The sequence below is a fragment of the Rhinolophus ferrumequinum genome, chromosome 20 (genome assembly GCF_004115265.2).
Source record: "Rhinolophus ferrumequinum isolate MPI-CBG mRhiFer1 chromosome 20, mRhiFer1_v1.p, whole genome shotgun sequence".
Lineage (NCBI taxonomy): Eukaryota > Metazoa > Chordata > Mammalia > Chiroptera > Rhinolophidae > Rhinolophus > Rhinolophus ferrumequinum.
This window is the reverse complement of record NC_046303.1, coordinates 10,770,284-10,783,452: the sequence shown is the minus strand read 5'-3', so window position 1 is coordinate 10,783,452 and position 13,169 is coordinate 10,770,284. Positions and strand designations below refer to the sequence as shown.

The 13,169-nt window shown below is 45.4% G+C and overlaps 1 protein-coding gene across 7 annotated transcripts in view; it reads right to left on the bottom strand.

Moving 5' to 3' along the window:
• The window catches only part of PDE1C (phosphodiesterase 1C), a 424,317-nt gene that overhangs the window by 259,707 nt on the left and 151,441 nt on the right, over window positions 1-13,169 (bottom strand). The window contains exons 1-2 of one of the 7 annotated variants that reach the window (XM_033088621.1): window positions 3,404-3,676; window positions 2,704-2,806 (exon numbers count right to left, since the gene is read on the bottom strand). The exons of 4 other annotated variants lie outside the window; for them this stretch is intronic. In XM_033088621.1, the coding sequence (XP_032944512.1) occupies window positions 2,704-2,804 (101 nt within the window). In that variant the 5' untranslated portion in view covers window positions 2,805-2,806; window positions 3,404-3,676. Of the gene's footprint in view, window positions 1-2,703; window positions 3,054-3,403; window positions 3,677-13,169 lie in introns of those variants that run through there. 2 more of the 7 variants (XM_033088624.1, XM_033088622.1) reach the window with 2 other exon arrangements.

Sequence of the window (13,169 nt, the reverse complement as noted above, 5' to 3'; positions counted from 1 at the left end):
TACACTGTACATTCTTCAAAGATGGCAGCCTCAGCAATCCTCTTGCCGCTGGTGAAGACTACTCCTGGCCAGTGCAGAGAAGAGAGGTCAGGGGAGGGAAAGAGAGGGCCTGGGCAAACACAAGAGTGGGGTTCAGTCTGGGCCGTGGCTTTGCCACATCTTGCCCAGTCCCACTTCAGTTTAGATTTCTGTGCTCGGCCTGGGTAATGATGTCAGTGAAACCTGCCTCCCCTCTAGTTCATAGAATATTGTGTTGCTAGGTCACATGGCCTGTCAGCTGACCCAAATGTATATTTATCTTCATTGTGAATATTAAAAAGCTGACACTTGGGTCTTTATGCTCCCTTCATCACCTACTATTCGAGTACCTACTATGTACCAAACCCTGTTCTAAGCACTGGAGGTACAGCAGTGAGCAAGACAAAATGTTGAAAGAGCAGCTTCCTTTCTCTTACTGAGAGTCTGTTGTGTAGACAAATAGACACACACCTTTCCATCCCCTAAGGGTTTCTATATTTTGTCAACTGCAAAAGTGTTATTCCAAGTCGTATAAACAAGCATGTGCTTTGGTTTCCGGAGTCTTTAGCAACTTATTATAGCACTACTGTTACGTAAAAAAAAAAAAAAAAAAAAAAAAAAAAAGTGGTAGTAAGAGCCATAACAGTAGTAGTAAAAAAAAAGAAATGTATCTTAATAACAATAGTAACATGTCATTTTCAAATTAGAAAGTGAAGCAGCAGATCTCCTACGATTGCTGTTGGGCAGGGCATTTCAGCAGGAAGGGTAAAAAGAGGGATTCAAAGCCACACATCTGGAGAAGAATCAACCCACACCTTTTATGTTGTGTTGGTGGTATAGTGGTGAGCATAGCTGCCTTCCAAAGACACTGGGTGCTGGATAGATATGAGAGACTAAAAAACGAAAATGTGGATACATCATACCCCAACACCTTGGACAGAGGAGCCTAACAGAGACAAAAGAAAGGAAGCTACAAGACTGTGTGCCGTAACCCCTAAATGCTTTACTGTACGAGATCCCAGCTCAGCCTTGCTGATTCGCCCAAACACTCCTTCCCAGTCTGAGCGGCTCTGTGGAGTGTGGAGTAGGTGTGAACTGTACAGCAGCCCGAGAGAAGAAGTTCCTGAGTGTGTGCACATGAGTCCCTCTAGCCTGGATGGCAAGGAGACCAGCTTGACAACACTTTGATATTGTATACCTTGGACCCAGGCTTTATGGATGCAACAAACTTTCGTGTGCACCAAAATATGATCAGATGCCATGTTTATTACGTATGACAGGAGCTTACTGTAAACACCACTCTGAAAGAGGCAGTGTGTTGCATGAGCCTCCACTGTCAGAAGAGCCTGCCAGCCAGAAAGACGAGATTTCCAAATAAGTGACTGCCTCTGCTTGAAGCAGCCAGACAATTCAAACATCCTATTATTTGGCATGGTTTCCCATTTAGATTCATGGCAGTGAAGAGCATTTAGGTTAAGTGACAGGAGAGCTTTTATACAGTGCACTTTAAATAGAGACCCCTTAAAGAAACACATACTACCTTTGCTTCCCTTTACAAACCTCAATATCCTGGTTGGGATGTGGCCTCCCCTAACGTGGAGCTGACTTAGATCAGTGCCTTTTTTATTTGTTTTAGTTTGGGTTTTGTTCATGCGTGTGTGCTTCCAAAGACAGTTAACTGCAGCAAAACAAACTGTCAGGAAGCTGATTTTCCCATCAGTGCCTTGCTAGGAACAGAATGTCTAGAGACTATACTTGGGGAAAACTTTTTCTTTTAAACAGCACTAGATATTTGATGCCAAATTTCTGATGAAATAAGTTTCTGGTCATTATGGAAGATGTCTTTGGGACTTGCCTGGTCAACTGAGAAGCAAACTGGAGACGTATAGCCATCACTACAGCTTCCAGATTGGGTGACCAGAAGTTGATTGTTTATGAAATTGAGTCACAGGAAACACCCCATATTTTCAGGTCCCCTCTCCTCAGTACCTAAAACCAGACAGAACCCAATGAAGTGAATGAATTAGAGAACTCTGTCCATCAGTTCAACTAGAATTCAGGTCACTGTCTTGAAAGCAAACACCCTATTACATTGTTCAAAGATTGTAAGGAAATCCAATATTGCTCTGACCCCCACTTTCTCCAAAACAGCCCTTCTATCTACTAACCATTTCCCTGCTAGAAAGAATCCTAAGAAAATATCAGGAATTGAACTAGGCTAGGAAGAGGGAGAGGAGAATTTAACAGCCAGAATGCATGTTGAATTTGAATTACTGGTAAATTCTTGGACCACCTGCCAAGCTGTTTGCAAGCACTTTATAGAGAAAATTCTTCCTTTGATTACAAGTCTGTGACCTGAGTCCCCAAACTTTTCTCCCTGGGCAAAAAGGGCCAGAAACATCTCTGTGGGTATTGAGCTATTACAACTGAAATCTAAAGGCATGACACCCCGTCCCCCAAGGAAAGCGTGACTTGGAAACAGCAAGGCATTCTAAGTCACAAAGACAAGTCTCTCTGTTGAAAGGAAGGTAGCAGTGGCTGTAATGAACAGAAAAGCAGCTGTGGAACTTCTGGACGGTATTTAAAGAGCCATGTACAACCGGAGAGCCTTCATGAGGATGGCTGTGTAGTAAAATATTGATGCAAGAGGGAAATGGGGCAAAAGAAGTAAATACATGTACTTACAGCCCTCGGAGCCGAAGCCAGATTTTCTCGATCTGTTCGGGCTGCAGGTATTTCAGAGAGTTGCTCTCAAATTCTTCAATCTCCTTGGTGGGCGACTCCATAGCTGCAGGTTATCACCGGGAGTGAGGCTGAGAGAGTTTGGGCTGTCCCCTCCCGCCTCCTGGGATCCAGCCCGAGCCCCAGCCGATCTCAGCGTGCGTTTGCCGGTCACTTTCTCCGTGCGCTCCCCACGTCTGCGCCCCCCCAAATCCGGACTTAAAGTGGGCTCGGATTGCGGGCGGCCCGGGGCCCAGGTGCCCCTGGGAGGCAGCTACGGTAACCAGCCATGGTCCCGGCTAATGTCCGGCTAATGTTCCTGCTCAAGAAGAAAGCACCTGGGATCTATTCGAATACACATATAATTAAAAGAAGAAGAAGAAGAAAAGCCACAGAAATGACCCGTGTGGCAGCTGAAGAATTTGGGGAAGAAAGAAAGGGCCGAGTGGGAAGGAGAGGAAGTGAGAAGGGAGAAAGTGAGCAGAGGAGAGCGGAGAGGGGGATGAGCCGGGGGAAGCCGGGGTGATGCAGGGTCTGAGCCGGAGGCCACGCACGCGGGCTCCGCCCCACGGCCCCTGCACGGGGCGCCCCGGCTCCCCCTCCCCGAGCTCTCGCTCCCCTGCCTGGCTGCCTGCGAGCCCCCTCTCTGTTTTCTTTCACTTACCAGCAGCAGCTCTGCTGACAAGCGAGAAAACTGACAACTGAGAAAAGTCGTCTGTCAGCGCGCCGGGGCTGGCGTCTGGTCGGGCACACGGCGCGCGCGGAGGGAGGGGCGCGCCGGGCACCGCCGTCTGCAGGGCGCGCGCTCGGGCTCCAGCCTCGGACCCCGGACCCACGCGCCGAGACCCCCACCCCGGGTGTGTCGACGGCTCCTGAAACTCGCTCAAAACGAGTAACACGGCACCACGCGTGGAAATCGGGGAGAAAGACGGGTGGCGTCTGTGTCCTCCCTGGGGGCCAGTGGGGCAAACGGCAGCGGCCGAGGTTCCGCGGAGCTGGTGCCTGGAGCTTTCATGTGCAGCGCGCACTTAACACGCCGCCGCCGCCGCCCGCCCGAGAGGCGCTTCCATTTTGAAATATGAAAGCGACTGATAAGTTCACATCACACTTACGAAGTCCTGGTATGTTCTTGCTAAAGGGTCTCCGTCACCCCCCCCCCAATAAATACACAGACAAACAAACACACAAGCAATGAGGATGGAGGCGTGTCTGCTGGTTAATGCTACACACTCCTCGGGGGGTCCCTGCCCGGCGATGGGTGGGGGGCTGCTGACACTGGGAATTTTCAGCTCCACAAAGCTGCGGCTCCCTGTCAGTGTCCCCCGGGGTCATTCTCAACGTCAATAACGTAGAATGCTCTGGCAGAGTGGGACCAGGTATGGAGTTGGGAGGGGGGCAGTAACCGAGGGACCAATGACAGAAAAGGAAAAGATAGTGTTCAAGCTGATGGCAGCCCTGACATCACAGAACTGGTGGTCAAACCCCTTTCTAAGCGAAGCTACCATCACTCCCGGGAGCCATTTCAAACCTGGGACTCCCGGCTTCTGAGATTCATAGTGCAGCCTGCCCTAGAACCGCATTTTTCCGCACTGGCAGGTGATGAGTCTTTCAGTCACACTCCCAGCTTTCTTTTTCTATCAGATAGTGCCCTATTTATCAAAAGTAAAATAAACCTAAAAGCGAGAACTAGTTTTTCCTCATTGCTCAAGTTCCACCCATGTGACCTTGATAAAGGAATAAAACAATAGTATCTAAATCCTAAATGCTCACCCATTGGTATTGCCGTTTACTTGCCAGAAATTAGAGATGAGCGCAATGAGGATGGCATGGCTAGCCCTGTATATTCCAATGGAGCAGGTACCTGCCTGACGGTGAGATGGCAGGTCTGTTTGATTGAAAAGGACGTGCACATAGCTGCCACACAATCATTAAAGTCAGTCTTTAAAGGTTTTCTAGAAGCACATGCATTTTCAATGAGTTAAAGTATTATTACTACCCGGCAAACATAGCATTAAACAGCCAACATATTAACATGAAATTCATTTATCTGAATGAAACCAACTGCCACCCAATTTCACCCAGCCGGGAACAGTCACCTGGGGGGATGGGATGTTAAAAGAAGAGATTATTTTAACAGTTTGTTTTGGGGATGCACAACAGAACCAAGTGGGGTTTCCATCAGATTGTGCACCCTGTGCAGCCTGCTGTCAGAATATGGAAGTATAGTCATGATGATAACAGCAAACGTGTCAGAAATTTTCTATGGTACAAGCAGTATTCTAAGGGCTCTCCACTCACATAATACTAGCAACGACTCTGAGGCACATATTATTGTTATCATCCCAATTGACACTAAGAACACTGAAGTAGTAGGAGGTTATTTACACCCACTAGAAAGAGAACTAAACTGGAAAAGACCAGAGTTTGAGTTGCTGCTCATTACCTTATGCAATACAAATTGTCTCCCGCATGGGGCCCCATTTCCCACATCTTTAAAAGCGAAGAACTTAGGCAAAAAGATTTTTAATGTCTGCTCCACCTTTATGATTCTGTGAGGTCACCTGGAAAGACTTGGGGAAAGGAACTGCTGAAAAAGAGAGATGCTTGTTGCTGAAGACATATTTTAACTACATCATGCTTTCTCCAAGGACTTTCATCTCCAAGGGATGAAAGGAGAGAAGGGAATGACAAAGGATGACATTCACCTTCCCGCCCCTCACTATTCCTATGACTTTTTCCTAGTGTTAGTGGGATTTTGATTAATTCAGAGATAAGCAAATTTAGGAAGAGAAAGGAACAGCCTTTCACTGCAATTAAGCTCATCGGAAAGAGAGGACAAAAAAATATTCTTTAAAAAGTTTCTGAAACATGATTTTGTTTCATTGTAGAAAATGTTTACAAACTAAACATGTATTAGAAAGCTGATAAGGCTATAACTTTGCTTTATTTTAGAGCCATAATAGTTTGGGGAGCCAGAGGGAACTTCAAGATAATCTAGTTCAGAAGTTTTCGAATTTTTTAAGCAACAGAATATTTTATTTCAAATAGCATTTATAAAGAACTCAAATGCATACCTCAGATTTCAAAAGTAAAGACAGAGCTGCTCTGGTTGAACGGGGAAGGGGAGTGAGTAGAAGGGAAGTAGTTAGTTCTCAGGGACACAGGCCACCTCTGCCTTCTTATCCCATCTCTGAGTGACCAATGCTCCCACTTCACAGAGGAGAACTGAGGCCAAAGTCCTACAAAGTATCTTAGGATTCCTTGCTCCTAATCCAGGGTTCTATAAACCACATTCAGAAAAGTTTATCTTCTGGCTACCAACCAAGTATCAGTACTTGTAGATATACCATGTTATTATATCACTCAGGTTGTGTTCTCTCTTGATCTGTGACAGACAGGAGATGCTGCATAGTTGCAGCGACATGACAAGCTACGATTTCTACTGGAGCTCCTCTCAGAGGCAAGCAAAAAACAGATGCAAACCCACAGAGAAACAAAAGGACTAACAAAATGCAAAGCCACTCACAACTTTGCTGTGAAGGTGAATTTCCATAGTGATTTGCTAACCCAACTTTTTGAGTTAGATATTTTTAGGAAGTCACAGGTGCTCAAACATTACTAAATATATGTAGACATACAAACATACATGCATACATGCATACATACATATACACATACATATGACTGCCAATTTAAAGTAGTCCCCCGAGTAGACCTCTAGTAACTTAGCCTAAGTACTAGCCAGCCTCTGCAGCATCAGCATTAAAATCAGAAAGGAAGTGAGCTCCCCGTCCCTGGCAGAGTTCAAGGCGAAGCAGGATGACTATTTGATAAGGGAACAGACATCAGGCTTTGTAGACATGAAAATGGCCTCTCCAGTCCCTTTCACCTCCAAGATGTCATGATTCAGGAATAATCACAATAACCACAAGCACTACCCTTCCCCGTCACTGAGAACGACCATGTGCCAAGCACGTACGAAGCATATCAAGGTCGGTTCCCTGCATCCTCTGCAAAACACTCCAGAATAGTTCATTGTGCCCATTTACAAGTAAAGACGGAAGAGGCTCCCAAAGGTCAGATCACTTTTGCAAAGACATCTAGCTAATAAGTGGCAGAGCCAGGTTTTAAACCCAGACCAGCGTGCAAGGCTCATGTCTTTTCCCTTTGTTATACCATCTCCCTGCAGACATATAAAACGACAAGTAAAAAGGTATATGACAGAGAGGGTGAGATGGCAGGAGCACAAATGAAGGGCTCCTAGTACTGAGGGGAAATTAGGAAGGCTATATAGTGGAGGTGACACCTGAATTGAATCTTGAAGGTGGATAAATAGACATTACTTACATGAAGGTGAATGGAGGCAGGTGAGTAGAAGCAGGTGATTCCAGAAAGAGAGAACCGCATGAAAAGTAACGCAGATGCGTGAGAAGGCGTGGGATGGGCAGCGATCCATAAATAGAAGTGTCTGACTAGGGGGAGAGAGAGAAAATGCTGGAAGGGTCAGCCAGATGCTTGTGGTCATAGAAGAAGCTAAGGTGACTTCATCCTGCTTCTCCTGTAGATGACAGGGAGCCATGGATGGTTCCAAGCAGAGGGAGGCATGGTCACCTGTGGAGGTTACTTGCTGCCCTGAATATGTATCATACACTGAGGTCAGTTCTCTAGGAACCTGCCACAGGAGTGTGCAAGAAACACAGGACAAATGATAACCAGGTCTCCGTAAGAGGAATCCAGCAAACGAGCTCCTCAGGTTACAAAGAGGGAAGAATCAGACAAAGAAAAGAGACCAAAGCATTGTTTCCCATGAGCACCCATCTTCCAGCTAGGAGATTATGACTATTTGTTTTGACCTTCAGGAAGCCAGCTAGTGCCCTTGATACATCTTCACACGTTGGCACTAGCATCGTCAAGGAATCTGTTAAGGGGACAATTCTGGAGAAGCATTTGGGACATTGAAAGTCACACCACTGGGCACAGCAGCCCCTCCTTTCCGCCCACACTAGATGTGAGCTGGCCCCATAACACACTGTCCACATGCTCTTCTCTCTACCAGCTTCCAGCAAGGGGTCTCTTTGGTGACAGTCACACTTCTTTTCCTTTTGACATCATCTCTGTTTGGTTTTATGATGTGGGGCAAACTCTGTCTCAGGAACCACTTCCACTACAAAAAAAAGAGGTACAGGAAGAGGCAGTGGACCAGCTAAATCCCGGGGGCCCCGTTCTCAGCCCCATCTGAAGTGGGGCTCTGAGAAGCCAACATCTCAACTGTCCCCAGAGTGGCCCAGAGAGGCAGGGAGAGGAGATGGCAGAAAAGACAGGATGAAGTCGCAGCTCAGGAGTGGTCTGACGTAACCTGAAGGTGACCCATAGTTTTTGCCCCTCTCTCTAACAGGCTCCTTCAGTTGCTCTGACAGAAGAAGCTCATGTAATCCTTCCAACAGAGGTGGCACAGGTAAAGAAAAGGACTTGGAGTGGCACTGAATCACATGTGACCTAAAACAAGACACTTTTCTTCTCCAGCCATGGCTGGGTTAGACTCAGTGACCTCTGGATCCCTTTGCACATTTCACATACCCTGCCTTGGAACCTACAGCCTGGCCAGGGCTAATCAAGCTTTTCATGGGCCCAAAAAAGCTATAGGAAAACCTGAGTATAGATTTGACGATAACGGACATAACCTAGGTTGGTCAATCAGAGCCATCCACTCTGTATCTCTGAACAAAGGGACTGGTCTGAGGGTGGCATGGGACTAAAGCAGATCCAATCCTGTTTCCTTATAAAAGATTTGTTGTGACCACTGGGATAGAAAGAGAAGGTCTATTTCTCTTTTATTTGGGAACAAGCTGTAAGGCTTGAGATTACCTTGGCCCTGGGGTTATCTTTTTATGATGCACCAGAAAAATGACACCAACATGGAGAAAAGCAGAGAGAAGAACTAGAGAGACAAAAAATGTGAAAGGCTGTTTTGAGCCCCTTGATCCTGCCATGCCTGAAGCCAGACTACCCATGGACTTTTAAGTTATATGGCTCAAATAAATGTTCCATCCTCCCATTTTTTTCCACTTAAATTAGCCTGAATCAGATTTCCATCACTGACAACTAAAAGAATCCTGACTAATAAAACTCCTCTTTTAGAGGATTGTTGTAATGAGTTAAAAAAAAAAATACAATGTATGGCCAGTGCCCTAAATATTGGAGGTTCTCATATAATAGCAGTTCTTCCCCTATCTCATCCATCCAACAGGAAATGAAGGGAAGAAAACTGGGGAAAAGCACAGGAACCTTGGAGTGGGCAGAGCACCCAATGTTAATAAAAGAGGCTTTATTATTTTGATAAATAGATACGTTAATAATTTTGTTTCCATAGCTATTTGATAATGACCTATCAACGCATGCCATATGACACACATTAGCCCCTCCAAACAACCCTGAAGGGACACATATTATTATTAACCCCAGTTTAGAAATGAAGCGGACAAAGTCGAAGCGTCCCTCGGCTTCCCTCCTTGGTCCACCCTCCAGCTAGTGGCCGGGCAGCATGACAGCGCAAGGCTGCCTGCCTCCTGGCCACTGTGGTGGTCACTCCGTCTCTCAGAGCACACTGCCAACCCAGCAGAATTAACTTGGCTGTACTAATGAAATTGAAATTTGTGTTCATGGAAAACTGCTGATGCTAGAGTCAGCCAAATTGGACCCAAATGCACATATATCAGCAGGTTGTTCTTACTATCGCTGTAAAGCAAATTTGAGTGTGGAAAACCTGAGCGTTGAAAGGGACGTTAGCAGTCCCCTTACCCAAGCTCCTCATTATACAACCAGGAAGGAAGAGCACCAGCAAGGGAAGTAACTGTGCACGAGGCCCCATGTTGGATGCTGGAAGAGCTGGGACCAGAAGCCACGTCCCCGGACTCCCAGCACAGTGCTCCATTATCTCAGAACTGCCTTCCCGGGTCTCAAGAAGGACTCTGGCTTCCAACTGAGGAGGTGGTTCAATGGTTTCTTCATAGATAAGAAGAAGGAACGCCCACTAAAACCATAGGCCATTGGCAAAGGCTTCCGGAAGGAAAAGCATCTCCTGGGAAATGAATACATGGTCTGACAATTAAGTAGATTGCGCACTTGTTCCTTCTGATATCAGAGGGATTATTCATTATGAATTTGTACCAACTGGACAAACAGTTAACCAAGTTTACTATTTGGAAGTACTTAAAAGGCTGCGTGAAAAAGTTAGCTGACCTGAACTTTTCGCCAACAATTCACGGCTCTTGCATCACGACAATGCACCAGCTCACAGGGCACTGTCTGTGAGGGAGCTTTTAGCCAGTAAACAAATAACTGTATTGGAACATCCTCCCTACTCACCTGATCTGGCCCCCAATGACTTCTTTCTTTACCTGAAGACAAAGGAAATATTGAAAGGAAGACATTTCGATGACATTCAGGACATCAAGGGTAATACGATGATAGCTCTGATGGCCATTCCAGAAAAAGAGTTCCAAAATTACTTTGAAGGGTGGACTAGGTGCTGGCATCAGTGCATAGCTTCCCAGGGGGAGTACTTCAAAGGTGACCATAGTGATATTCAGCAATGAGGTGTGTCGTACCTTTTCTAGGTTGAGTTCATAAACTTAATTGTCCAACCTTCATAGGCTTAGAGAAGGGAGACTCCAGGAAAGTGGAAATATCCTGGTGCCCCAGGTAATGACAAGGGACCTGGTGTGATGGGCGTTTGGGGGTCAAGAAAGGGACAATAGCAAAGGTTGGAAATGTAGACTGAGGTGGGCCTGAACTGTCACATGAAAGGTTAGTCTTTTTATGCTCCGGCCAATAGGGAATCATGAAAATCTGTTTAGTGGCATGTAGTAGAGGCAAAGTGGAATTGTGATTTCACAAGCATGATTGATAACAAGTATAAAATTTTTATTTTCAAAAATGGTTTTTGAACTGCCACCAGAAAAGATTTGCAGATTCTTGTCTCTGTTACCCTGGGTGGGGGCAATCTCCCAAACAAGTGAATACTGGAACCTTTGTAACTCACTCATTCAACAAACATTTGCTGAGTACTTCCTATGTATCAGGTATTCATATGTGATACATAGCAGGGATGCAGTGATCAATAAAAAATCCAGCGACTGCACCAGTCTAACTGGGGAAACAATCCTAAACAGATTATAAACACCGAAACATCATTGGAAAAGTGAAAAGTGCTGAAAAGAGAAGAAAGAGTCCAGTACAAAGAACAATAGGAGTGAGACTTACTCATAAAAGGCAGGCATGTCAGCCAACTATTGCTCTGGAATACACCATCCCCCTAAATGTAGTGGCTTGGAACAGCAGCAATCGTTTTGTATCTCTCATGATTCTGTGGGTTGACCAGGCAGTTCTTCTGGTCTTGTTCGGGGCCTCTCATGCTGCTAGATGACAATTAGAGCTAGAAAATCCAATATGGTTTCACTCACATGTCTGGGGCCCTTGTAGGGACAGCTGGAAGTCTGGGACCTCTCCTTCCCTCTCTCTACATGGTCTTTCCATGTGGCTAGCTTAGACTTCTTTAGATGGCAACTAGATTGCAAGAACAAGTATGGTAGAAGCTCCCAGGCAGGGCCCAGAATGGGCACAGCATCACTTCCACAGCATTTGGTTGGTTACAGCAATCACAGGGCTAGCCCTCATTCAAGGTCAGGAGAAATAAACTCCACCTCCCAAGGGGAGGGTTGGGGCAGGAGGAAGTGACACAGATTTTATAAAGATGGCCATCTTTAACCCACCAAGTAGTCAAGGAAAGCTTCTGTGAACAGGTGACATCTGAGCCAAGACCTGAAGGAGGAAAAGAAGTCCTCCGGGTAACAAGTAAATATTTCTGACAAGAAGGAACAGCATGTACAAAGATTCTGAGGTAGCAAGGAACTTGATGTGGTCAAAGAATTGGAAGGAGATAAATTGTGGCTGCAGTGAGGTGGCGAAGGGAAGAGCAGCCTGGGAGGGGGTGCAGGAGGCAGGCGGGTAGGGGCCATAGTGGAGCCTTGAGAGTACAGTGAAGGTCTGTCTGGCTTTCGTTTGAAATGCAGTGGGACATCATCAAGGGATTCAAGAGTAGATGTATGTTCATAAAGATTACTTTGGTTGCCATGTAAAGAATGGTTGGAAAGGAGCAAAAATGTCCCCTGGCTTAATCAGAGATGCTGAATGATCTTAAAAAGTCACCTGAACTGAGGAGAGACTATAGATCCAAGAGCTCCAACATCCAAAATCCAGAGTGACAACACTGAACTAATTCACCAGTGATGATGAACTCATTTCCCATTGATAGTGTTAACGTGTTTCCCCGAAAAGGAGATAGCTGGACCATCAGCTCTAATGCGCCTTTTGGAGCAAAAATTAATATAAGACCCGGTCTTATATTAAAATTATATTAATATATTGTATATTATAATACAATATAATATAAGACCAGATATAATATAATGTAATATATAATATATACAATATAATATAATATAATATAATACCAGGTCTTGTATTAATTTTTGCTCCTAGACGCATTAGAGCTGATGGTCCAGCTAGGTCTTATTTTCGGGGAAACACGGTACTATAGGATCCACAAGACTAATGCGCTAGAGGGCAGAGATCACAAATGTCTTGTCCATCACTGCCCTCCCAGTGCATAACAGACCAATGGGCCAATGACCAACTAACCTTCTCTGAGGACAGTGCAATTTATTTCCTGTATAGCCCAAGGTGATTTCTGCCACACAAATTATATTCAAAGAGTAAATCTGAGACATGGAAACAAATGAATCTTCAACTGGACCGAACGTGTGGGCCATTCAGGGAAAGACAATAAGGCACTGCCTAGGTTACCTTTTGGTGCATAAAGGGTTAACTTTCCATTATCTGGCAGCTGCACCTCTGGAGGGTCCCTGTACCCTCCAGATAAGGGAAATGTTACTTTTTTGTGTGATTCGGCACACAAGGAGAATGAGGGATATTAATTACTTCTGACAGTATTTTCAAAATTGTCCTTGGGGACTTCTAAATGGTCCATTCTAGTCCCCGTGATTCTCAGAAGCGAAAGGATTTTTAAGATCCAGAAGAATAAAAGAATAATGTCTCCATGAATGCTTTCAACCCACATGCATTTGAGACATCAATGCTAGTGAAAAAGACCCCGAAGGCACCTTGATTTGGCCCATAATCCTTCACTCGTTCAGACTGACAGACCCATCAGAAGTTGACATATGCTTATATTTCTCCTCCTGAGATATAAACAGACTCCTATAAGCCAAGAGTGGGACCTGATTTATGGAGAGGAATGGAAACTTAGGGACACAATTTAAAAGTAATTAGCGGGCCGGCCGGGTGGCTCAGGTGGTTAGAGCTCCATGCTCCTAACTCCGAAGGCTGCCGGTTCGATTCCCACATGGGCC